Raw genomic sequence first — 27,733 nt, forward strand, 5'->3', positions numbered from 1 at the left:
GGTGAAGAATACGCTTCCGCAACTTCAATAATTTTAAATAAATCAAAATGTGTGGCCTTTTCATGATTCTTATTCCGGACGCTTCCTCACTTTTGCCTCATATTCCGGACACTTTGAATCGAATTCCGGAAAGCTCATGATAATCATTAATGGAACAGTCAAATCATCAATCGAAATCGTTAAACCACCAAAGAGACATCTAAGGTAGTTGGGCATTATAAATTTTCAGAGATATTTTTGGAAAAAGTTTACTAAAACGAGCCTTGAAATTGAGAACTTTTGAACAGCAAAAATTGAAACACTTCGCGTGAAATGTTTCCCATACAAAGTGTCCCATACAAAGTGTCCGGAATTTAAAGCTGTCCGTAATATGAATCAAAACGGTAGTCTGATATGGGCACCACACAACGACGTCTGACTCCAGTATCGGTCATACTAACGCACAGTATAGTGATCGCATGCAATGTGGATCCTTGAATTCGCATGTGATTTTAAACATACATAAATCCGAGTTGACGGCTCCGCAGAGATTCTACCCCATTACCCCGAAGGTCATTTCCCCGAACGACATCACCCCGAATTCCATTACCCCGAGTGTACCATTACCCCGAATTCCATCACCCCGAATGCTATTTCCCCGAATTCACAATTATCTTGACATGATGATATTGATGACGTTTCTCCATGATAATGGAATTCGGGGTAATGTCATTCGGGGTGATGGGTCATTCGGGGTTTTGGAATTCGGGGTAATGACGTTCGGGTCAATGGCATTCGGGGTAATGGGATTCGGGGTAATGGGGTAGAATCTCCGCAGATCATGTCATCGTAGTGAGCACGGAAAGTGAATGCTGTATCAAGAGTTACACCTAAATAATTGGGGGGCCCAGATAGTCGTAGCGCTAAACGCGCAGCAATTCAGCATGACCATGCTGAGGGTCGTGGGTTCGAAACCCACTGGTCGAGGATCTTTTCGTAAAGGAAATTTTCTCGATTCCCAGGGTATAGAGTATCTTCGTACCTGCCACACGATATACACATGCAAAAATGGTCAATCGGCAAAGAAAGCTCTCAGTTAATAACTGTGGAAGTGCTCATAAAAGAACACTAATCTGAGAAGCAGGCTTTGTCCCAGTTGGGACGTAACGCCAGAAAAAAACCTAAATCACGAACTTGAGAAGCTCGTGCAAAGGTCTGGCTGGCGATGTTGTATTGGAAGGTAATCGGATGCTGCATTTTTGGATACTCAGGGTCAGAAAGTTTTCCGACCACCATTCAACGAGACAGTCAATCTGACTTTGTAGATTCGAGCAGTCATGAGTTTTCATGATAGCCATATACAGCTTTAAATCGTCCGCATAAAATAGGCGACAATCAGGAGGAAGGACAATGTAGAGATCGTTTATGAATATCGTGAATAGAAGTGGTCTCAGGTTACTTCCTTGTGGCACACCGGAAACATTGGCGAAAGTCCTCGATTTGTCAGCACCAATTTTTACTACGAGCTTCCGATCCTTTAGGTATGCCCAAAACCAATTTACGATATCAGCGAAGATTCCGAGCTTACTTAGCCGGTCAAGCAAAATTCCATGATCAACTCGATCGAAGGCGGATTTAAAGTCTGTGTTAAATGCCTACATGTGGAACTCTTAGGATAAAATTGATTCGGAGAAATATACGATTTGCAGGTTTCAAACATTGTACTGAAGTGATACCACGATAGTTGGCGACATCACGTTTGTTAATTTTCTTGTATACAGGAAACATTTCCGAGTATTTCCATGCCGTAGGAAATTTGCACTGTCTAAGAGAGTTGTTGAAAATGGCTGTTAGTGATTCAATCAGAGCAATACTGCACTTTTTCAAAAAGCACGGCGGGATACCATCGGGACTTGAGGAAGATGATTTTAGCTTATTACAGTACTGACCCGATTTTGTCAGCCCCCGATTTTGTCTGCCCCCGATTTTGTCTACCCCCGATTCTGTCAGCTTTTTGACCCGATTTTGTCAGCTTTTTGACCCAATTTTGTCAGCCTAAATTTGTCAAAAAATTGTTATCGTCATGTTTTATCACGTTTACATTAAAATTGATGACGATGTTTGATGTCATGCACGCATGGGCGTAGCCGGAGGGGGCAATGGCAATGCCTTTTATTAAGTGTTAAAAATCGATATTACCAATATAAGGGAGGGGGGAGCCCCTGATAATAAAAAAACTGGCTACGCTCATGTTCATCGCCCTCTTAAAACTCCATGTAACCATGTAACATGTTAAAATTTGAAATCAGGAACAAAATAAAATGACCCGATTTTGTCAGGTACCCCATTTTGTCAGCCTAAAATTCATCAAGGGGCTGACAAAATCGGGTCCTTACTGTAATTGCAACACTTACTTGATGAGGAGTGATTTGGGATCTTCCTAAGGTAACCAGATTACTTGGAGTGTTATGACAAGCCTACTCGATTTGAGCCATTGATGGTCGATATTCATTAAATGTAGGGGGAAGTCCTCTATGACCGGACAGCCTCTATGCCCGGACAGTTTGAATTTTCCAAAAACGAATAATGATATCAAGATTTTAGTATTCCAGGATTATACCAAAACACATTTTTGCAGTGTATACAAACTATGACGTTTTCATGTCCAAACGTAAACAAATAGTAGCTGTTAAAAGTTTCACTCTGATACAATCTACCAAAAAAAAAAATGTGAAACGATAAAATTTCATACAAGTGTAGCCACAAATCTTTCATAAAATTTAAGCTGAATTGTCTCCGTACGTTGACTTCAGTAAGTTTTGCATAAATAAAAATGCAAAATTTATTAGAAAATGTAGAATTTCAAAGAAAACTAACTTTTTTTTATAAACCATTGCAAGTCCTCTATGGCCGGACACCTCTTGTCCTCTATGACCGGACAGTGAAAATGTTGACCTATTAACTGGGATTTAATTTATTATTCGCTTTTTCATAATTGTAGGGTACAAAAAATAAAACAGCATAAAAATAAAGCATAAACAACAAAACTTTCGGTCCTTGGAGGCCTTATAAAGTGCTGTAAACATGATGCTGTTAAGGCAAATGAGCGCACGTGAACCAGCCACAAGATATGATCTGCAGTCATCTCTCCATAATTCGATAATGAAGGGACCATCGAGTTAGGGAGATATCGTGTTACAGAATACTAAAACAGTGCAAATATGCGATTCAAGGGACCTTAGAGGTAGCCATGAACCCCAAATTTTACTATGGTTCTCTAACTAGATATTACGAAAATAAAAACTGTGAAGATTAATAAACGCGTTGAATTCTCGAAGAAATTTTCATCCGAATACGAGAAACCGCTCATGCAACATAGACGACGGCATATGGCGAATCGATCTATGGCGCTGATCAAGAAGGAGTTTATGGAACTGACCTATGATTTCGCTAATGTGCTCCATACGCTGTACATCATGTAAAGATTGAACCCACAAGGCATGTGCTGACATACGAAGCACCCCTTGGCCTTTCTGTGGGTTTGGTGTAAACTTTGACGGTGAAAATCATAGTGTCCGAGCATAGAGGACATATTTCAGTGCACACCATTTTTGGTACATAATGTAATGCACCATGAAAATGAATTGTATAGGATTATTTTTGTTCTCATGTGAGTTTTTACTTAACCTTTCGGTCGTCGCGCGAATTTTTGTAACGCGAGTAGTCGCGCGTTGTACTTTGTACAACACCCTTGGTTTTGCGAATATCCCAGGAGTACGAACACTTAGAAAGATGACGTTTTCGGCAAAATTGTTCAGTAGCTGAAGGGCTATCATTATTTGAGCCATGAAATTCGGATTTTCGCCACTAGGCGGCGCTAGTGAACATGAAACTTTTGTTTCGCAGATTGCAGGATCCAGACCACTTAGAAAGATGGCGTCTTCGGCAAAGTTGTTCGGTAACTCAAGGACTATCATTGTTTGAGCTAGTTGATTCAAAATTTTGCCACCAGGCAGCGCTGAGCATAATACATTTGATTCGCAAAAATCTTTCCCGAAAACACCATCTTTCTAAATGGACAGCCTCCTGAGATATCTGCAAAACAAAAGTAAAACTTTCATGCCCACTATTGCCAGCTAGCGGCCAAATGCCGAATTAAACGAGGTACCATCAGATAGCGCTTCACCTCCAGAACAACTTTACTAAAGACCCCAAGTTTCTATATTATCTGGATTTTGAGATATAACGATTTCAAACTGTGGTTTCCTTGAACCGTATATAGTGCGTTCATTATTATGCGACTTCCATACCGTATTATAAAGGGCCACACTGTAAATAAAAACTGTCGAGTATTGTTCTTATGAAGATTCTTGAAGAATACATTTTGGTGTGGTGTCGATAGATATCTTTGTTGTAAAATTATAGCATATAGATCACAACTGTTGTACAAAGTACAACAGCGCGACAGCCCGAAGGTTAAAATAATGTGATTTTTTTATACTGTACAAAAATTAACGGTAAAACTAATGTACATTTTGAAATATGACCAGAAAACAAAAAGTGTCCGGGCATAGAGGACTTCCCCCTACTCTTAAAGTGAGTTGCAAAAAGATTGCACTTCTCCGCAGCAGTATTACCGGTATTATTGCAATTTTAGAGATAACTTTCCGTTCTACGGTTGAACAGAAAGCTACCGCAGCTGTCACATTACTGATTTTTACAAAGCATCATCGATCAGCTACGATGGAATACCTTGGAAATCACGCTAATGACTGTTGTTTACTACTGTTTTCCAAAGCTCTGGACTCTACAAGCATACTTTGATTAGTTGGTTTCGTTCAATGATACAAAGATTTTCTAGCCTGCGGTAGAACTTTGACAGCTGCGGTAGAACTTGGCGGCTACCGCAGAATGGAAAATTTTCAAAGGAACCGCAATATCTCCCAGAAACATCTCGACTCGACTGGCAATCCGATTTTTTCGAACGTTTTCTTGCATCAGAAGAGTGTACTGTTTGTACAAGAAATGGCCATAGGTCCGGTAGTTATTACTTGTAAGGTTGTACTGCTGTTTGCTAAGTGGACAACGAGATCTACGGTATTTCCGAAGTGATTTAGAGCGTAATCGTTTCAGTTGTCGGAGGCGAGCACTACCCCATGGGGGCTTAGGATTTGGGCGTCGCGGTGGAACAAATTCTACAAGAATGGTTGTCATAAGGCTTGTGGAGCGTGACACGGCGTCATCAATGCCAAGTGAATTTAGGAATGACCAGTCAATTTGTTGCAGTGTATCGTTTAAGGTGAAGATGAATCGAAGCCAAACCCCAAATTTTCAAGAGCACGGATCTGGACAACCAAACATCCGTTTAAGCTGAAAACTCAATCGATTGGTCACTCGCTGGTGGTGACCAATCGATTAAGTTTTCAGCTCAAGCAGGTGTTCGGTTCCCCAGATTTGTGCTCTTGAAAATTTGGGGTTTGGCTTCGATTCATCTTCACCTTAATCTTTCGTCATTTGCTCTGTTGAAATCCAGGCTTGGCTCTTTGGAAGTAATAATGACCTCGGGTTTTGATAGAGCTATTTCGATGTCCAAAGCAAGATGATCTGCATCAATAAGAGAAAGAGTTTCGACCGCTTCACAAATAGAATATATGGGACTAGTCATCACAATCATTTGCAAACTTTTGTGGGGCGTGATATCAGAATGTGTATGATCTATTGCATGATTGTAAATACACGAAAAACACTTATTTCCTATGCATCCAGTTGGTATGTGTTAAGTATGTAAGTATAATCTATTGATCTCTGTGCCCCATGAGAAAAAGGAATAATACCGCGGGGAAATTGCCTGCCAGCTAAGTGGTAATTAAAACCTAAATGCCAACTACTCATACTGAAACACCCTCCGCTAAGAACTAAAGCTGTATAACATGTATATAATAATATAATTCGATCTCAGAACTCAAAACTTAATAATGATACTTATATACGTAATAGTAAAAGCACAAAAATTGTTCGAAAATTTCAGATATACCGTTGTCTAGTACACGTTACATTTAGACGATGTTGACGAGTAAACAATACGTAATTTTATAGACGCAGTCCTAGGGCATGTAAATCCTATGATTTTTTATGTTTTCCAAACTGGTGCAATTTTTATGTTATTTGCGCAAACCAATCGATAACAATGACAGTCTTACCCGCATGCTCAGAACTCTTCCAAATCATCATAGTTTTGTACGAATTCCGTTTTAAACTTCGAACCAACGCTCCTTTAGGGTATTAAATGCACAGACATGGTTTATATTTGTATGTGCTCGTTTGGGGTTCACGACAGTAGAATTTCCAGGCAAAGTAAATATAGAGGTACTCTCGCACTCTAGCACTTTTTGGTTAGATGTTTCTCGATTGCTGGAGGAATGTTGTCGGCGGTTTTCGAATTGATGTTTGTTCCGAGCAGCTCTGGGCAGGGTCGAATCCCTTCCTGGATGTCTTTAGCTTTCTTCAGTAGATCGTAGCAGATTTTCTCGCTGACCACTGAATCTTGTCTGTAAGGATTATGGATTGTATTAATTTCATCGTTGAAGACACGGCTGCAAGAGAAAATTAATACTTACTTGTACTCTTCATGACCAACTACTTCCTTTCGTATCCAGGACGCAGTTGTCATAAGTTCTCCGGATGCACGTTTTTGAATCAGTCTGAGATACTGCTGGATCGTGCAATGCGTATCAGCGTCTACATCCATCGAGCCCAGATAGCTGTTGATTAGAGGTACAAGCCCTGGGAAATGTCCTTTGCCGTTGATAATCTGATCAATAGTCATTAGTTCGTATTCGTCGTCTATGCCATTATTGTCAGTCATATCGCTTTCGTTGTCGTGAGTGCCATTCTCTGAGTTGGCTTGATTAGCATTGATATTGTTTGTCTGCGCAACGGGAATTCCTGTGATATTCTTCCTGAACCAGAACTTCTCCGTCAACACCGCACCCCGCTTCTGCGAAGTCTGCATGTTCTCGTCCACCTTGCTGATCGGAATCAGGAAATCCAGGTGGTAAGATAGAATCACTCTAGTGAGTAATACCACAAAGCACACAATCGCTGCATTCTCAAAATCGGTCAACTGAGCTTCGCAAGGTCGGAATTCGACTCGCCATCCTATCGGAGAGTTCGGCGGCGGAGGTTTGAAACGCATCGTTTGCCAGTTGGTCGATTGAATGTTTTCGAAATGATCGGTATCCTGTTCGTCATTTTGGTGAACCTTCTCGCTGAACAACGAAACCGAATCGCGAATGAATAGATGAGCAATGTGCTGAGCCAATAGGTGATCAATGTTCCCTTCGCGCAGCCGATTGTACAGTTTTTCATCCAACACTAAAGGCACATCGTTATACCTAAAATGATCATTAAAACATATATTAATAATTTATGGTTCAAGAACATGTATCTACAGTGTTACTTACTTTTCACCAGCTGGCGAAAGGTAGGAATCAATGGAATCGTAGCGAGATTTGTAGATGCGGAAACGATCGTTCTTCAGTGGAACCTCTCCTCGTTCCTCCTTCGTTCGACAATCCACCGAGGCAGAAATAACATTCCAACGGCAGTCGACATCGGTCAAATATCCTCGATAGGCTGGACTGGCCGCAGTTAAGGCCAGCATGATCGGACACATTGGAGTCAGTTGATCATACAACGTACGTGCTTCGGTTATGTTGCAAGCTTGGAACGTCAACTGCAGACAGCAACAACCCATGCCGAAGCCCATAGCATCCATATGCACGTGATCGGGTTTGGTCGGCAGGCTTCCTTCGACCGGAATAACCGTATTCTTATCACGAAATACGGGCAAATCGATTGAAACCTTCTCGCCGCGGCGCTGCCGAATGTTGCGAGTTAGTGTTTTGAAGCGGGGATGTCCTGGATAGATAGCCTCATCTGGGAAGTAGAGCGATCGAGCAGCGCAGCTTTCGTCCTCAGGCGTGGGCTTCGCGGGTGGATAAGTGAAGTTTTCGGCTCCCAATCGGGGAAAGTTTGTGATCGACATGACGTGCTCACCTGGCGGTAGCAGTTCGGCCACCTCGATACGGCGATAGCGCATATTAGCTTCTACGACGTTGAAATGGGCCAGCAGACCACCGTAGGGTTTACCGGGCGTACCTTCAATCATGTACGCTCCGTATTCCGGACGCCAGAGGGATTTTACACCTGGAATTGTATGAGATGGAGGTATTGATTAATAGTTTAATTATTCAGTCCTATTGATCTCATTTTGTGCGGCCCGCGAAGGGTTCGATGATTCTTCTCATATTTGGCCCGTTAACTATTCTACCAGCCCGAAGTTAGAACATACTTAAGCCTATTTAATTTAGTTTCAACCTAATGATTCAGCTGGATAATTATTTAAATTGTTTTTTTTAATCATTTTAGATATTTAATTTTATGAATGATAAAAATTCTAAATCTCAAATGTTTCTACCAAGATTTTTGTAAAAGCTTGATCAGGGTTTTAGCACATTCCGACTCTTGCTAATAATATTAGGTTGGATTCTAACAAAATTTGGAGTAATATTTAAAAAAAATCCTTGGTTTTATTCTCACAGGATCCAAAATTTCTGGGTTAGATTGTTCAACATTTTCTGGACTAGATTTTTATATAATTTTGAAAGGGACTCTCGCAATATCCAGGAGAATGCTGAGCAGCAATTTTTTTTCGATTTCTTCAAATAAAATTTATTCCATTCACTAACTTTTGTCAGACTTCATGCTAATATTTGTGCAATATTTAAAATTTTGGAACGATTTGGAACGCGGTTAAAATAGGCTGGGCAGGCCTGCCCTAATTCGATGATTTTTCAAAATATGTCATCAAATGCATCACTTCAACATACAGGAACTACTTTACGAGGGAATATTTCAAGGATATTTCCGAACATTTTTGTGGGAATCACTTCAAAAATGTTTTCATGAATAAGGTACTTCTCTAAGTTATCTACCGTTCTGACCGTACAATTTCAAATTCCGTACACTCTAGTTTATATGGGAAACATTTCACACGAACATTTTCAATTTCGGCCGTTCAGTTCTCGCTTCCGAGGCTAATTTTTCTTGAATATCTATGTATTTTTCTAATTCCCTACTGTTTTAGACGTCTCTTTAATCGTTTGATGAATTCAATTGATGGTTCGACTTTTCTATTTATGGGTTTCATGAGCTGTCCGGAATTCGAATCAAAGTATCCAGAATATGAGAAAAAATCAGGGAAGCGTCTGGAATAAGAAACATAAAAAATCTACACATTACTATTTATTTAAAATAAATTTGAAGGCTTGAAATCGCGGAGGAATCATACAGAGTGATTTGTTTTATATGCTTTTTTAAGAGTTATACATCTCTGATGCCTTAAGTGTCCGTAATGTGAATCAAAACCGTAATGATATATTTGAGATATTTCCAAAATATGTCTTCGGATATTATCCCAATGAATTATTCTGGAATTCAATAATGAATTATTTTCTGAATTGCACCAGTGATTTTCTTTTGGAAATTTTTCCATTGGAATTTCTCTGGACATTTTTTAATTGAAATTCAATCAAAAGAATTTCTTTAAAAAATGACTTGGGCAGAAACCTACTATGGTTAACCAACACGCGCCTTAGAGATGCACCCTACAGGTTTGATGACTTTGGGAAATTAACTTGGGTAAGTAAGAACTCGATTCATCTTATTCGATCCAGATTACTGCCGAGAATCACAAGTCAGTCCCATCTAGAAAATGGGCTGTGAAGTTTCCAAATTTGTTTTCCATACGAATATTTGATCAATTCCAGAAGATTGGAACATGTTCAAATCTTAATGAAACTTTCATTAGGACATGAAAACCAAATTCTACTATGGTTCTCTAACGCGATATCGAGATACCAAATATCGAGATAGGGAGAGTTGTCAAGAAGAAGAAGAAGAGAAGTCAAAATAAACCTCTAATTCACTCAAATTAATTTTCCAAACACATCAAACCTCCAATCAAAGTATGTGAGATTCTATCTCATAGTGAAACGTATTTCTGAGTATTCCTCTAAGAATTTGTTAATAGGTTTTCCAAAAAAGTCGTCTAGCTATATCTCCTGGGATTTTTTCTGAATTAATTCTAGCGGCCTACACTAGATATTCAAATAAGAAGCAGAGGGATGTAAGTGACAAAAACTAGTTTTGAGAAAATCGGCTTTGAAGTTTATTCTGCAATTTTTCATTGCATACAAAATGTATGGAAGCCTAAAACAAGTCAATCTTCTACGAATTAAGTTATTCTTTTGAAAGCCTAAAACAGTTTTAGTATACTCAACTCAAAACGGACCAAAATGTCACTTTGCGTTTGGGCCTTTCAAATATTTCTTAAAAATCACAGATATTCCTTATTCTCCAGATACCATTAGAAAATACTAAAAGATGTTTCTCCCGAAGATCGTCACGAAATTCTTACAGAAGCTTCTTCGATTATTTGACCAGGAATTCCTCTAACATACAATATATTTTTGAGATTCTCGTTGATTCCTCAACAAATACTTCTTGGGAGTATATTTTCTGGGATACTTTGATTCTTTAACCACACCAAGCAAGAATTGCATCGACGGTTTTGTCTAAAAAATCTTTACAATGCTTCTCAGTATAGCTCCAAACATTTTTTAGGGATCTCCGAAAACCTCTTGGTTTGTTAGAATCAATTTATCCGGGTCGTGTGATGATCAATAGCTGAAAGTGTACTCAAAAGTCTAAAATTATGGTAGATATAGAAATAATTTTAAAAATTAATAATAGGATGTGTTAGCCATTTAATTGATCTGAAAACATCAAATTTAAAAACATGTTTTAAGACGCGGACACGTTAATGCTTCCAGTGGACAATTACGTCCTTTAAAGGAAGTACCACACTAGACAACGGACTAGCATGCAATCCCCAGTGGCACAGTCGAAAACCGTTTCCGACGAAAAGTTTTCCGAGCTGAAGCGGGAATCGAACCCACACTCCTTGGATCGATGCGGCTAATTGCTTGGTAATACTAACCGCACGGACATGAAGCCCACATTAGTTTAGGGTTAGATGTTTCAAGAATAACATTTTGTATTTGTGATCTTTTAAACTGAATATCTCGAAAACTTTTTCAAACAGTCTCAAGTCAGAAAAGTAGACAAATTTACTGTATCGATCCTACGTGTTTCGCAAACGAAATTCTACAGGTTCCGCTCTAAATCAACTCGATTTTTCACTTTTAGTACGTTTAATTTCAGCATTCGCAACCTAACCGCTACTTTCACCGCTCCGTTGTATGGAGAAATAAAGTGGCTTAACCACGAATCAAAACAAAACACCACTTGAGTCGATTTTACACTGGTACAAAAACGTCGTAAGTAACTGAATTAAACGACTTATCATTTGGAATATTTTTTTTGTGGGAAATAATAGAAACTTCCTAGTTTTTGAACGCGATCTGATTGTATGCGAAATTTAAGCTATGTACACGGCGAAAAAAAAATGTAAAAAAGTGATTCATTTTAATACAGTTTTCGAAGACAGGTTGTGATTCTTCTTAATTAATTTTCTCAAAACTATATGAAAGTTACTTACGTCGATTTGAAAAAGTAATCGAGATGTATTGTTTGCATATATCTTCATATCAGAAATTTTTCATAATATAGTGTAACAAAAATGACTTTTTTAGCGTGTGTCGAGGATTTGAACCTATGTCTTTAGTAGATTTGAGATCACCGAATCAGATGCCGTTCTCTGAAATGTTTCAGCAATTATTAATTTGGTTGAAATAATATGATAAAATTTAAACGATTTTTTTAACATGCTGCACTGCCGTGAATCGCTAGACAGTCCCATCTGCATTTTCGTCAAAATTGAGCTGGATTCAGTTTTCAATATATTTTCTTATGCTCTTCCAGCTGCACTATAGAGATAATAAGATCTGTTCGAAAAAATAGATAAAATCAGCAAGTCCAATTGTTTCATAACAAAAAGTAACCGCATATCAGTCTCACTACAGATTTCCGCACCGTGTCACATAAAACTTAACCGTGTTTTGTTCATCTTTATATTTTCTCGGAGAGATATCGTAGTGAAAAGCAAATTGTGAAAGTTTCATTAACATTGGAACTTGTTCCAATCCTCTGGAATTTTTTGAACATTCGTATGGAAAACGAGTTTGGAAACTTCATAACCCATTTTCTCAATGCCTACTTTTTACAGATGGGACTGACTTGCGATTCACGGCAGTGCAGTCCCCATACAATTTTTTTTGTTTATATGGCATTGTATTGGCAAAATACAACACTTTTCTAAACCATCAAAAAATAAATTTTGAGCATCGAAAGTACTATGGACTTTAAATTAATTAACCCATTACGCATGGTAAATTAGAATAAATTATGAAAAAATCCACGTGCTCAGCTGGGATTCAAACCCAGGACTCTTGTCAATACAAGAGTTTGAATTCTGCGGCAAATTGAGCAAATAAATTGGCTTACAAGCAGGCAAACATGCATGCAAGTTGGTTGAAATAGAGACATTTTGCATTTTCAACAGCCAACCTAAAAAAAAAAAAATAGACGTGGTATGATATTTTTGAAACGGAAATAGATTTCCAACCCTGGATGGCAATGGATGACAACCCTTAATTAAGTAAATGGCGGTATTTTGGTTCTTGAGACAAAAACGTGTTTCGCTGTGTAATTGATTGATTTCCTAAATCATTCTTCCAGGGATTCCCAAAAAAGCATACCTACAGGATTTTTCGAATTCTACGAATTCTACGTAATCAATAGAGGATATATTTGAAACTCTATTAGACACCTTAATTGATTGTGGAAATAAATCATTCAGAAAGGAATACTTTGAAGAATCTAAGCATTCAATGATAATCTTTATGAATATCTGAGGAATTTCGTAGCAATATGATTAGATGAATTGACGAATGAATCTGTGGTGAATTTCTTGGTAGGAGTTCTAAATGCAATTCCTAAAAGAAAACGAGTAGATTTTTTTTGGGAAACTTTATGTAGCTAGGAATGCTTAGATGAGTTTGAGGAATTCAAAATGGAATTCTTTGAAAAATGTCAAAATAGTTTTAGAAGAGTGTTTGAAGAAATCTTAGGATGATGATTCTTAACAAAATATGTGTCACTTGCAGATTTTTTTGAGAGGTTCTGAAGAATATCCCTATAGTTATTGTAACTTGAATTCTTAGAAGTAATCGTTGGAAGAATACGAAAACTGATTTCTGGTAAACAATTCAGGAGTAATCAGCAATCCTTAGAGGTGTACTCTAAGGACTCTTAAAAAGAATACCTAGGAAAAAATTTAGAAGAATACCCTAAGTATATAAAAAATGATGTACAGGGAAAAGCCATTTATTATGCTATGAAGAAAAAGATAAATAAAATAAAAATAACAATAATAAAATAAAATCGGATGAATTTTTCAAGGTCTCTCAAAATGATTCATAAGAATCTTAAAATAATCCTAGGGGCATTCAGAATCCTTTTGCTAAACGATTTCGAGAATGGATTCCTGAGGAAATTTCTTGAAGAATACATAGAGAAATACATGAAGGTGACGATTTCTTAGAAGAATACTCGAAGAAATCCTTAAAACATTCGTAGTATGATTTGAAGAAAGCTTGCAAACGCCTTGGACAATTCATTAAGTGATTCTTAGTGCTTATGAAGATATTTCTTGAGAAATTCATCGATTGATTTCTTGAGAAGTCTTCGAAAAATATGTTTGTTGGCAGAAATTATGCAAATATTTTGGGGCTGAGTGAATTCTGAAATAATTCCTGGATTAAGGAATCCCTGGAAAAATCTCGAAGGAGGAGGAATGTTTTGAAAAATTTTGGAAGAGATCCATTGGTTTCTATGGAAGTGTGACAGTGCATGTTCTTCTTCTTTCTGGCGTTACGTCCCCACTGGGACAGAGCCTGCTTCTCAGCTTAGTGTTCTTATGAGCACTTCCACAGTTATTAACTGAGAGCTTACTATGCCAATGACCATTTTTGCATGCGTATTTCGTGTGGCAGGTACGAAGATACTCTATGCCCTGGGAAGTCGAGAAAATTTCCAACCCGAAAAGATCCTCGACCGGTGGGATTCGAACCCACGACCCTCAGCTTGGTCTTGCTGAATAGCTGCGCGTTTACCGCTACGGCTATCTGGGCCCCCTATATGTACAGTGCATGTATAATGGACAGTGCATGTATTATGTATTAAAAAAAAAGCGAGATAGAGAGGGAACGGGGTGGGGGGTCTAGAAATCCCGAACAAATTATGGACGTAATATTTGAATCTTCCCCTATCCAGATGATTTCACCCAAATATGACAGCAATTTAAGCTTTGGGGCTGTGCATGTTTAAGGTTAAGTAGGGTAGAAGCACCGGTTTTGGCCATACGCCAGTTGTAGCCATAGTGGATTATACACCGTTTTACATAGCCAATCACCATGAAACCGTTTGTGTGCAGTAGATCACATTCATATGATAGAGCTACATTCATTTACTTGTCCAAATTGATTCAAAACATAAGAAAAACAATTAATTTTCCTTATAATTTTAACTCCCATACATCTAATTTGGCCAGGGCACTCCTAATTTGGCCACTCTCATGAGAAATCAATGTAATTGACCAATTTAGGAACCGAAGTTAAATCTCTGGCCGAAACTGGTTCCGTTGGCCTATATTGACCTACGGGATTTTCAAAGCAAAAAAATGGGTTTGGCTCAGTTTTGATATTTTACACATATAATTTGGATTGAAAGCTTGCATTTGACATATTTGTTGTATAAATACGGCTTCCCATTCAGTTTTTATTGACATTTTCTCTTAGGCTGGCCAAAACCGGTGCTTTTACCCTAGCCCGTCATTCGTTTTGGCATCAATGATGACTTTTAGGCTTGCATTTCAAAGTGATAAAACTCAATCTTGATAATTTATATTGACTTGAAAAAGTATCACTGTACGTGCTAACATGGATAAAGTATGCTGATACTTTTTTAGGTATGTCAGTGCAAAACCAACTCTCGCGGAACATTACTAAAGGACCTATGTACAAATGAGAGATTCTCTCCTCTCTCGTTCTCTTTCGATTATAACAGTGGAACACTAAAGATTTTGGGAAGTTTTTCACTATAGACCGAAAGTCAATTTCCTTGACTAGCGTTTCATACAAAAAACGCAACAGAAGAGATTAATGTGACTCAGTTATTAATGAAAGAGAAAGTAAACAAAGAAAGCCTCTCAATGTTAGATAGGTCCTTTAGTAATGTTTCGCGAGAACTGATTTTCTTTGATTCGAAATCGTGAGATAAATTAGCAACAATCATCAACAACGCGTACAAATTTCAATGACGGCCTACTTCGCCTTAAAAACACCATTCAACAATCAAGCCCTTATCGTTCACTCACCTGTCGGATCGGCGTGTTCCTTCTCGTTGAGGGTGGCCAGCAATTCACGAGCTCGCAGAGACACCTGCGTTTCCTTCTTTTCGTCATCGAACCGCACGATAATGTACTCCACCTCATCGCCCCACTTGAGCACATCGCCCTGCCGATCTTTGAGCCGGGCGTACAAGTTGATGAACTGTTCGATACCGTGTTCACGCACGTGTTGCGCCAGAGCTTTCGTTTCCTCCCAACTCAGTGGACTTCCCTCGCTCAGCAGTCCCATCGTGCTGCGTTATTGTTTGTTGAATTTCGTTTATTACTGTGGAAGAATTGATGACCAACAGAATGTATACATGTCAGTAGGAATTGGCCGATTTTTCGCTGAATCGTCAGTGCTAAAGTTATCGAATGCCGTGTGTCATAATAGCGCTACAATTTCCCAGAGCTGTTCGACGGATCAATCACATTCTTGCAATGTTGGACACAGTTTATTTAATTATTTACTCAACGTTGAAAGGTGAATGAAATTTTACATAATCATATGATTACCCTGTATGATAAGGTAATTGCATCGGGGGAAGTTCACAGAACAAAAATTCATTGAAGTGCTCAGCATCTGGAATAAGTATAAATATAAACTGCTAGCGAGCACAACCTGACTGTTCCAGGATCTGCTCATCGATTTAAAAAAAACGCAAAACAAAACATCGTAATAAGTAGACACAAAATAAAGCACCAAACAAATTTAACGAAGCTTAGGTATGCGGTTTGTGACCAGATATAGCCCCGCCTGATGATAAGAATCACGCGGCGAGCGTGTTTTCCAACCCAAACAAACGACAACGACGGTTAGATGATGAGTACAATTCTGATCACACTGGACACATCTTTTATACTTTGATTGATGGCACAGAATGTGTCTTCCTTTTGAAAGCGCTGGCATTACCAAATAGGATTTGAACATGCTTTCTTGCTTTGTTGCATATGAGAGTTGTTACCCATTGTGGGTTGCCTATTCAAAAGGATTATTTTCGTGAATTCAGAAAGAATAGATAATTGTTAGTAATCAATGTATTGGATTTTTGCGAATATACAAATAAAGTCACCCAAAAGCAGCTTTATCAATTCTGGTTAACTCGAGTGGATTACTGATTTGATATTATGATGACAAAACTGAAGAATGAAACGTTCATCAAACATTGTAAACAATCCTTCATGCAGCTTTACTGCTATTTTAGGGACGAAATCTAGTTGGGATGCCACCTGTTGATGTAATCTATTCTTGTTCCTACATGAACTACCTACATTTTTTTTTTCTGGAAACGAGTAATACGCGAAATTGGAATTCGGGGAACTAGCGTTCGGGGAAACGGCATTCGAGAAAAAGTAACACAATCGTATTTGTGACATAAGCAAGATCTTATATCAGACTATACATAAAACCATGTTCAATCTGTTAAAAAACAGTTTTTTTTTTTCTCAGTTTTAGAGTTTGGCTGATCATATTTAATGCTCCCATCTTATGAATCACGATATATGCTCATTATTTTCCAAGAACGCAAGAAACAGACCCAATGCAAAGATTACTTATATGAATGATGTAACATGTACCAAATTAGTTACACTTTCCGAATTTATAGGAAATTTTAAATTATCTTCCCCATTCCTTTACTAAGAAATTTGGTACAGTGATACACACCAAATTAGTTCTCATTTTTGAGTAAAATTTGTTGTATAAAATTATGGGTCGAAATTAAGAGCCCACTTGGCGTTTCCTCAACGTAGCAATATTTTACTCTTACTTGTCCACAGTTTTTCATCACATACAAACTGTTTCCAGCGTTGAAAAAATCTCAAATTCTCATTTCTCATACTTGAGATTTTCCACATTTGAGTTGTAGCTCACGCAACTCAACAGCCACAAAATGTATTTCCAGTTTTTTTTACACAAAGTACTTATTCCTTGTTTTTTTTTTGTTAGAAATATAACAAACTTTTCTAATGTAAACAATAGAATTGGTTTTTGACAGATTTCAGTGAATTTTATCATTGACACATTTTTCACAACATGGACGTATTGAGATGATTTGTGATTGTTTAAGCATTTAAGTGCTCAAGAAAAAATCTGATTTTTACCAAAGTTATTTTGACAGCTGATCTCCTAAGAACAAAATGTCACTTTTACTTGTGGAATAATTGAGCGGAATATTTTTCTGTAAGTCAGTGAAATCAGTCTTGTTGTATAAAATAATTTATACACGATTGATAAAAGTGCTTTTAGAGAATTTTGAATAACTTATGTGAATGAATATCTTTGTATACTTGATTTTTCAATTATGTTAGATCAGTGATTCCCAAAGTGGGCGAATTCGCCCCCCTGGGGGCGATTTTCATGCTCAAGGGGGCGAAAATTTGTAAAACAGAATTTGGGGGGCGAAAAATCCAGAAAGGGGGCAAAAAAGCTAACACGGGAGAATTTGAAAATAATTACCTATAACCTTTGGAGGAAACACATCTGAAGGTTAATCAATACAAAACAAACCAAATTCCAGGACTATTTTACCTTGAATCGGTATATCTCTAATTATGGTCATTTTAAAGTTGTGGTAGACAACACTTGATGATTGTCAGACATAAAATGTTAGTTTTATACATTCAGGTTTTTTAATATCATGTGAGTTTTAAGAATGGTTGGTATTTGAGATTTTCACAAGGTCGGAATTTTTAGTCACAGATAACAATTAAAACACACAACATATTTTGGATGTACACAACATGTATCTGAGATAATTTTTCAAATGGTAAATATTTTCTATATGGAACTTTTGTTTTGTATGGGGACTTTTAGGTTAGGAAGCTAATATTTCTTTAACCTTCCAGTCGTCGCGCGGTTTGCCATCATCAGAGCCACCACTCTGCCGTTGTGAACGAAAAGCGAGGTTTTTGTACAAAATACATTAACTTTTCATGAAAAAAAAAAAAAAAAAAAAAAAAATATATATATATATATATATATATATATATATATATATATATATATATATATATATATATATATATATATATATATATATATATATATATATATATATATATATATATATATATATATATATATATATATATATATATATATATATATATATATAGTACCCATTTTTAAGCTTCGGTTGCAAATTTTTCATTTTTTTTGCTATTTAATATGATTTGTATCGTCAGAAATTATGAGAATGAGATAATTTCTTACGATACAAATCATAATAGTTACAAATTTTGAAAAATTTAGCAGCCAAAAATCGGGTTCCAACAAGACCTTCCAAAAACGCACAATTGCAATCAATGCAGTTCACCCAAATATGACAAATTCAAAAGTGCGTTTGCTCGGAATATATTTCATTTGATTCAATTTTTGAGAGCTTCACCCCCATGGTGCCTATGCATGAATTACATTTAAATAGTTGAAACTGGGCCTAACTTGTATCGGAAACTGATTCAGCAGCCTGTAATGCACGCAATATATTGTTAAAATTGCTTTTATAAATTACAGTTTCGTTAATCATTGCTTATATTTGTGGGTTATCGATATTCAAGAAAATATTTTTAAGCGTGTATAATAGTTATTGTATTATGGTTCTATGGATATGCGAGTAGTACCTATACATTTTTTGGTGTGCATCGCTTAGATAAAATATTTGAATCACATATCAGGGGGGCGATTCCAGATAAATATTGGCCTCAAGGGGGCGAAAGTTAAAAAAGTTTGGGAAGCACTGTATTAGATCTTCCGAAACCCCGAAACGTATAAAAAAGACACCGACCGAATATAGATTTCATTGCATGAATCCATTTATTCAAGTGTTCGTTTTCAAAATCACTCACAAACATAATTAATTTCGATCCTGAGCAGTAGGTACATTAGGGCGATTCAATATTTGAAAATGTTTGAAAATCCAATCTCCCATATGTTTATTACCATCCTTACCACAAAAATAGTTTTCTGTGAAATTTTCAGCATTCTAGGTGGTGATTTAAAGGTGGCCCAAAGACAATGTAGGTTTATATGGAAATTACTATGGAGAAATTTTGAGAATTGTTCCAAACACGCTAGTTCTGTAATGTAAGTACAAACTTATTATCCCATAGTAAAAACTCATTCTTCAAACCATAATAAAGAAACTTGCCCAGGAGATAAATTCAATCCGACGGATAGTAGAAGTGATATTCATGAGTTTGTTTGCTATTATTTAGCTTAATATGGGATTATAGCCCTGCAAACATGTACAAAAATCCCTAACAAAATTAGCTTAAAAGGGATTAGTTTCTTCAGCAAAATCCTTCATAAAGGTTTGAAGAATGAGTTTTCAATACGGGATGATAAGTTTCTACTTACAATACAGTACTAGCGTGTTTGGAACATTTCTCCATAGTATATTCCATATAAACCTACATTGTCTTTGGGCCACCTTTAAATCACCACCTAAAATGCTGAAAATTTCACAGTACACTATTTTTATGGTAAGGATGGTAAGGAGCATATGGGAGATTGGATTTTCAAACATTTTTAAACTTAGAATCGCCCTAAGGTACATATTAGAGTGTCCATTTCCCGGTCATTTTGCTTGTCCCGGGATTCGGGACAAAAATCTATGCTTGTCCCGAGAAATCCCGGGATCTCGGGATTTATCAAATTTTTAATTAAACTAGCATTTGGGTTGAGTACAAATTTAATAATACATTTTTTTAAATGAAATAAACAAAAGAATATGTTAATTATAGCATATAAAGTCTCGATAATAAAGACAATTCATTCATTCATTTAATTAAAGCAAATATCATTTCAGATTAGACTATATCTTCTAATGATCTTTCAGCTGCACTAACGAGAAATCACTTTTTGTGCAGTAGAATTAGGAAAAACACCAAGTCGAATTGGTTCATAATGAAAAGTAAACGTATGTCAGTCCCACTGCAGATTTTCGCATCGTGTAACTCAAAAATGAATCGTTATTTGGCCCTTTTTATATTTTTCTTGGAAAGGTAACAGAGTGAAAAGCAAATTATGAAAGTTTCATTGAGATCGAAACATGTTTCAATCTCCTTGAATTTTTTGAATATTTGTATGGAAAACGAGATTGAAAACTTTTCAGTCAATTTTCTCAATGCCTACTTTTTACAGATGGTACTGACTTGAGATTTGCGGCAGTTTAGAGGTACTATCAAATTTGTTATCTTAGCATAAGCTTATAAAAACGGCTAATGTTGAAAACAAAAGCATTAATATTTTGCAACTAGACAAATTCTTTCCATGAAAATAATTACTCGTTTATTCTTTTTTCCATTAGGCATTCTACTTTATCAAATGAGGTTGATAGTGAGGAATAATGTCATTTTTTCAATGTTTTTCATTGAAATTTTCGGGAATTCTGGGATTCCCGGGGTGTCAGCAATAAAATCCCGGGAAACGGGAAACCCAGAAATTTGTTAAATCCCGGGATTTTTTGTCCCGGGAAGGACACTCTAGTACATATGGTGCAAATCAAATATATCATAAAACGGATGTACTATGAAAGAAGTAAATGGTTTCAAACTCTGAGTATAGTTTAAAGTTAGTTGATACATCTTGAAATGTTTCAAGCATAATGTATAAAAGACATAAAAGCACCACACATGTGTTATCTACCATATGAACCTCTGACAATGGGGTGTACTGGGTGATTACTATTTCCTGTCAGTAAAGTAAATGATCGTAGATAATAGATCTATGTATGAATTTTAATTTCCAGTGTACATCCTGTTCAGTACATCTTTAACGTTTGTTTTGACAAAGTAAAGATTAAATATTTTTTTTCATTTACCTTAGTTTTAGTTATATGTGTTGCTTTAAAGACATCATACCTAAGAGAAAATGTCAATAAAAATTGAATGAGAAGTCGTATTTATACTACAGATATGTCAAATGCAAGCTTTCAATCCATATTATGCGTGTAAATATCAAAACTGAGCTTAAACCATTTTTTCGCTTTGAAAATCCCGTTGGTCAATATAGGCCAACGGAACCAGTTTCGGCCAGAGATTTAACTTCGATTCCTTAATTGGCCAATTGCATTGATTTCTAATGAGAGTGGCCAAATGATGAGTGCCCTGGCCAAATTAGGTGTATAGGGGTTAAAATTATAAGGAAAACAAATTGTTTTTCTTATGTTTTGAATCAATTTGGACGAGTAATTGAATGTAGCTCTATCATATGAATGTTATCTTCTGAACACAAAAGGTTTTATGCTGATTGGCTATGTAAAACAGTGTATAACTCACTATGGCTACAACTGGCGTATGGTCAAAACCGGTGCTTCTACCCTATATTTTTGACTAAACTTCACTGAAAACTTTGCCTGATTGAACCAGCATGTTACCACAATCTTTTAGACTTACTAGGGAATAGCATAAGACTGGTTATGGAAAATTTTAGCGAAAAATATAGGAGAACTTACGTATTCTCGGCAGTCTAAGCCGTCTAAGTGTTTTGATAGAAAAAATACTGTGTATTTGGCGTTTGAAATTTGGTTGCCGATAATAGTCGAATGGTGCCGAAGCCGTAAGTCTCCCTATGCCTTTTTTTGGTTAAAATATGTGCTTCTGAATAACGTGCATGTTAACTGTAATGCTTCTGAAACAACGCATGTGGCGGGAAATTAAGGTAAAAAATAAATATGTTATCTATGTACAGTGAAGACAAATGTTATAGATGGTCAAAACTGGATATGCACTGGTAATTTAAATTCGTACAACCATCTTTTTTCTATCATTACTTCTTTTATTGATAGAAAAAAGAAATCACCCTGTATATTAGTAATTCTTTGTGTGATTTTGATGGCAAAAACCTCAAAAAAGTGATCTATGCAGAAAAATCTACATCCATTATACGTGTTCAAGGGTTTTGTAAGGTCTTATTTAACGAAAAATATATAAAACACAGATATGTGTTAGTGAGCAATTCTCGCTGAAACCAGGCCGTCATCGGCACCCATTGTTAGAATTCCAATTTTATGTCACTGATCGCTAGTTTTCGATAAAACTTAAGGGTGGTCCTTTCGGTTTTCTCAAACTGGTGGACTGGTTGCGAAAAAGCCCATTTTTATAAATCTGCACTCGCCATATACGTCAAACTCGTAGAACATGATTCAAAAAATCGTTCATATCATAGGGTAATTACCTTTGCTCACCTAGTTTTGTAGCCTATCTTACGTAATTTTTCCTCAGCTTTCTGATGGTGATCTCAGAATTCAAAACTAGCGGTGCGCTAATGGTGAAAAAATGATTTTTCTAACGAAATTCAAGATGGCGGCCAAATTTAAAATGGCCGCCAAAACTGTTTTAACTTCAAATGAAAGCTTTATCCTTTCTCTATACGATGCAACTTAGTTTGTTGTGTTCCAAGGGAAATATGAGACATATCAATATTTATCAAAAAATGGGCTTTTTCGCAAACTGTTTAGCTAGCTAGCGTACGAGGGGTCCACCAATTTGAGAAAACCGAGAGGATCATTCTTAAGTTTTATTCAGAACTAGCGATCAGTGACATAAAATTGGAATTCTAACGATGGGTGCCGATGGCGGCCTGGTTTCAGCGAGAATTGCTCAGTCCAAGTCATTCCAAACCCATGGCCACCACTCAAAAAAACAGTAATATTGGTCGTGTTTTGATTACACTGCAGAACACGTTTTTGTCTCAAGCACCATAATAGCACTGTTTACTTAAATAAGGGTTGCTGAATCCATTGCCGTTTTCAAAAATATCATAGTACGTCTACTTTTGCGATATTGGCTGTTGAAAATGCAATATTTGACTATTTTATCCAACTTGCATGCAAGTTTCTCAGCTTGTATGGACATTTATTTACTTAATTTGCTACAGAATACTTATGAACAAAGTTCATAGTACTTTTGATTTTCAAAAGTTTATTTCTGATGGTTTGAAAAATATTGTTTTTTGCCATATGAGAGAAACAAAGAATTTTGTATGGAGGCTGCAAGCACGTTGAAAAAATCGATTATATCTAAATTTAATCGTTCAATTTCAACCAATTTATGTCTGAAATGAGAGTTTAAGTCATATTGTGTAAGTTTCACAAAAAGATTACAACAAGTTTGATAAATCATACTTTAAATTTCATGTAAACGTCATAGAAAACAGTGTTTTGTACAACTTTGGTGAGCTGTAGCTAAAAATTGTGATGGCTGGAACATTTCTGAGAACGGCATCATACACAGCAACCCCAAATCTACTAGAGACACATTATTTGATCCTTGAGACACGCAAAAATGTCATTTTTGTTACGCTGTGTTATTTTACACAACATGACTGATTTGACATGCTTTATTCACTAATTTTCCCAATATTACTGCTTTAAGGTGAAGATGCATCGAGCCAAACCACAAAAGCCAGAGCACAAATCTGAAGAACCAGACAGCGGTTCGAGCTGAAAACTTAATCGATTGGTTACACGCTGGTGGTGACCAATCGATTAAGTTTTCATCTTGAACAGCTGTTTAGTTCTCTAGATTTGTGCTCTTGAACATTTGAGGTTTGGCTTCGATGCATCTTCACCTAAAATTAAAATTTCAAATTTTCCCCAAAAATCCCCCAATGCAATTCAAAACGCAGAATAAATCTGGAATGTATGAAACAGTTTGTTTAAATGGTATCCTTATATGACCTTGGCAATAGTCGATTGTCGAACCATTCATCAAACATTCACTAAAAACTTGAAATAATATTTATCTTCAAAATCAAACCAAATCTAGGTAAATCAAGAGTAGCTATCAGACAATGCGACTTCTAAAAAAATTGTATAATTTAATTCGGATTGTAGCTCTCTTGACAGATTATAAATGTGGCTACATGTGGCAAAGCTGGAAGGATACGATGGGCAGGGCATGTTCCAAGAATGCCGGACAGCAATCGGATCCGGTTGGTACAAGAAGGTGTGGAGCGCAGCGAGCTAGGTGGGCGGATCAAGTGCGTATCGATTTGGCGAGCGTGGGGCAGAAACCAAGGATGGAGAGGTGCGGCCACGAACCGAGTATTGTGGCGTGAAATTGTTGATTCAGTGTTATCTGTTTAGATGTTAACTAAATAAATGAATGGTGAATGACATGTGGCTACGGGAATGATCAACTTCTGCCCTCTGATCAACTGCACCCTGAATTACGGTATGTGTTCTTAACTATTTGATATTGTAGATGAATGATTGACTACAAATATTGCTGTTTGCATTTGAGGTGCAAATCTTCACTTAATGTCCTTCAAATGCGGTAAGACAAAACAATCAAAGGACACCTAGCAACGATTGCATACATCACCGCCAACCTAGCATAGAAAAGCTTACTTTGACATCGGATTGCCTGTAGAAAATCTTACCGCATTTGGTGTTCCCGCATTTGATATTTGCGTTCCAAATGCACACAGCAATATGTTTAAAAATTGAGTTTTTGCCAGCATATTAGAAAACTGGACCTTTGTGCACCGATGGAATTATGCTTCCTCGCTAGCCAAAACAAAAACCATTTATTACTCTGAGCAAAGTATTGTTTTATTCATACGGATTTGAGTAAATGTTCAGAGACTTTACTCAAATCGGGTTGAGCATGAGCAAGTTCTCTGTTTTTTTCATAGTACCTTATCTTAAATGTAAAGTACACATATTTTAACAAAAAAATTTCACGTTTTTAAACACAATTTTCGCTGATTTGCGTGCAAAATTCAGTTGATTCCATATAATTTTCTCCCCATAAGTGTTGAGTGTTCTTGTCCTGGGAGCTATGGATTTTGGTACAGCGTTTCAAACACTACTGAAGTTGCAAAACATATCACGTCTGTGATTTTTCTTTAACTTTCAAACGAATTGTATATCTGACACACTATATAGGGTGGGGTGGTTCAAAATATCGATACCACCGCTCATTCGAGTAAAGATTCTAAGAATCCTCCCAAAATTTGTTTTCAACTTTCAAAGAAAAATCAGATTTCACAAGCTCTTCATTGTATGGAAATTACTGTGGGAAAACAAAGTAATTCATTCAATCGGTTAGAACGATTGCTCATGTGTCCTTGAGAGTTTGAACTATGCTAATACTGTTCGATACAACTATCAGTTTTGTCGCTGACAGTTTTCAAATTGAACGCGTTAGTTATATTTATTAACTACAGTTAATTGAACTACAAGTTTTTGTTGATTTGAATTAAACGATATTAGTTTTGAATAGTGAATAGAAAACTTGAAGAAGAAAATTTTGGAAAACTTTATCAGCTCTCAAAGAAAATGGTCCAACCATGATCATTTTTTCGACTTTTAATAACCGTCATCATTTAGATACGCTACATTTGAATTTGCATGATCGTGTTATCACTTGATTTTATTGTTCAACTGCAATCAAATCTAGCACCCAACGTGAAATATTCCATCCGTACATATTTCGCGATCATGGTTGATCATGTCTGTAAACTATGTTGTGAAATCAGGCATGAATCATTCCGTGAGATGCCGTTTTCACGAAAATGTTCACTTTAGCCCAATCACGTTTTCCACTTCTCGGTAAGTGCTATTGTAGCTCACTCGTTGATTGATGAGTTCTACCCACGGAAGTCAATTTGTTTGATACATCAGTGTAATGCACGCTTCGTTGTTTGGTCAAACACTTTTTTTAGATTACGATTCTAATCTCCGATAGCGCACTTACATGTTGCGTAATATGTAGACACAGTCCACCTCAATTACACTCATTTATCTGCTAAATGACTGCTCTCCCTAGCGATTGTTACCCACTAACGATGACTTTTACTTTTCCGACACTTAAAACACCCTCGCAGTCGAAGGGGTTTGTTTAGGCCACTATAGACACCATAGAAATCAGATGTGAATCAAGGACACGCCGCGAAGGCTTTGTTTACTATACAACATCCCACACAACGAACACTTACCGTGAATAGCACGGTTCACTAGAGGCTTGCTTGTATGCGTTTTCCTATGTTTGTGGATAAATAGCCTGGTTCCCCGACCCCTTTACCGCAGCACACGATGTCTAGCTACTAGACGTTAATTGACAACGCTCTCGAACTGTTCGATAAATTCCAGAGCCCCCTGTTCGCCGTGTCTTGTTCTGCACTACGTAATAGCACTCACACGCGTTCCGCAAGTCAAGGTTAAGTTGCGAAAATTCTAAAGCTCTCGACGATAGTAAACGATGCTCCGTGGTGACGTTTTACCTCCGGAGCCTTGATCCACAATGGTTGATTTGTCTATCCTGGCAGAGCACTTTTATATAGACGACACTGGCACTGCTGCTGATAGCGATGTGGTGAGCCCAGATAAGACTATCTGGTTGTACAAATTCATGCTACTCACCACTTTCAAAATAATGCTGCCGAATTAATTTTCTAGATGACGATGACCGCTGATTCCGGCTTCCTTAAACTGTTGTCTGACCTGCTGAATGCTAGCTTACGTCACTAATTTCCTAGATACTTCGGTGCTATTGCTCACCTTCACAATCTGGAACAAATTAGAACAAAAATTGCATCGTCACGACTTAGCTGATGTCACCGCGCTGATATGGTTGCGAATCGCAGCCTTTTCTGTAAGAAGCTCTTAGCTCAATGCTATCTCTGAACCCCACCCCGTTGTGCCTTCATTCACCTTCTTGTACAATTCGTTGCGTTGTCCTCTCGACGGTATCCTCGACTGCTAAACGGTGTCAAACATCAAGTTGCACCTTGCTGAGTGGATCTCCTCTGCTGTCTGGTATGCTATACTTACAACCCCTCCGCTCTGGAGGTCTTCCATGCAACGAGCGAGCTCCGAATGATGATAAGCACACGCGCTCTTTGCGGCAGCCACCGACGATGTGAAATAAGTCGAGAGAAGATGATTGGATGTTCTGCCCATGTTCGCCTAGCCGGCGTAAGCGCCAATATGACCATCGCTTTGAATTCTTTACCTAATAATGCACTCGTTGGACATGCGAACAGCACTTTTTTGTTCGAAAACATTTGAATTAAAAGAGGGAAACGGATAAACATGGTTACACAGGGAGCCGGATCCTATTCTTGGCACTTGCAAAGTTTCATACGATTCGGCCGAGAAAAATCTTCAATGTCAAAGTAAATCGTGGAAGTGCCTTTACCCTACACCACCCAAATAACAACATTAATTTCATGGTTCTTTTCAAGATTTTTCTAACATCAGATCATAAAACTTTGGAATAAATCATTTTATCTTGCAAAACCAGGATAAAGAAATCATAGAAACGCTACTCTGG

The 27,733-nt window shown here is 37.2% G+C and overlaps 1 protein-coding gene across 3 annotated transcripts; it reads right to left on the reverse strand.

Annotated features, from left to right (window-relative positions):
• Nucleotides 1-5,661: 5,661 nt before the first annotated feature.
• On the reverse strand, nucleotides 5,662-27,440 carry LOC5570136 (glutamate--cysteine ligase). Of its 3 annotated transcripts, XM_001653067.2 has the most exons (6): nucleotides 27,112-27,440; nucleotides 26,821-26,967; nucleotides 15,440-15,737; nucleotides 7,443-8,187; nucleotides 6,597-7,373; nucleotides 5,662-6,527 (listed from the first exon to the last, which is right to left on the reverse strand). In XM_001653067.2, exons 3-6 carry the CDS (start codon nucleotides 15,699-15,701, stop codon nucleotides 6,359-6,361), a joined length of 1,953 nt encoding a protein of 650 aa, XP_001653117.1. In that variant the 5' UTR covers nucleotides 15,702-15,737; nucleotides 26,821-26,967; nucleotides 27,112-27,440; the 3' UTR covers nucleotides 5,662-6,358. The 3 variants fall into 3 exon arrangements, with proteins under 3 accessions (XP_001653117.1, XP_021706323.1, XP_021706324.1); XM_021850631.1 differs by lacking the exons at nucleotides 26,821-26,967; nucleotides 27,112-27,440 and adding an exon at nucleotides 26,397-26,735; XM_021850632.1 differs by lacking the exons at nucleotides 26,821-26,967; nucleotides 27,112-27,440 and adding an exon at nucleotides 26,156-26,337.
• Between the last annotated feature and the right edge of the window lie 293 nt (nucleotides 27,441-27,733).

The sequence above is a fragment of the Aedes aegypti genome, chromosome 3 (genome assembly GCF_002204515.2).
Source record: "Aedes aegypti strain LVP_AGWG chromosome 3, AaegL5.0 Primary Assembly, whole genome shotgun sequence".
Classification (NCBI taxonomy): domain Eukaryota; kingdom Metazoa; phylum Arthropoda; class Insecta; order Diptera; family Culicidae; genus Aedes; species Aedes aegypti.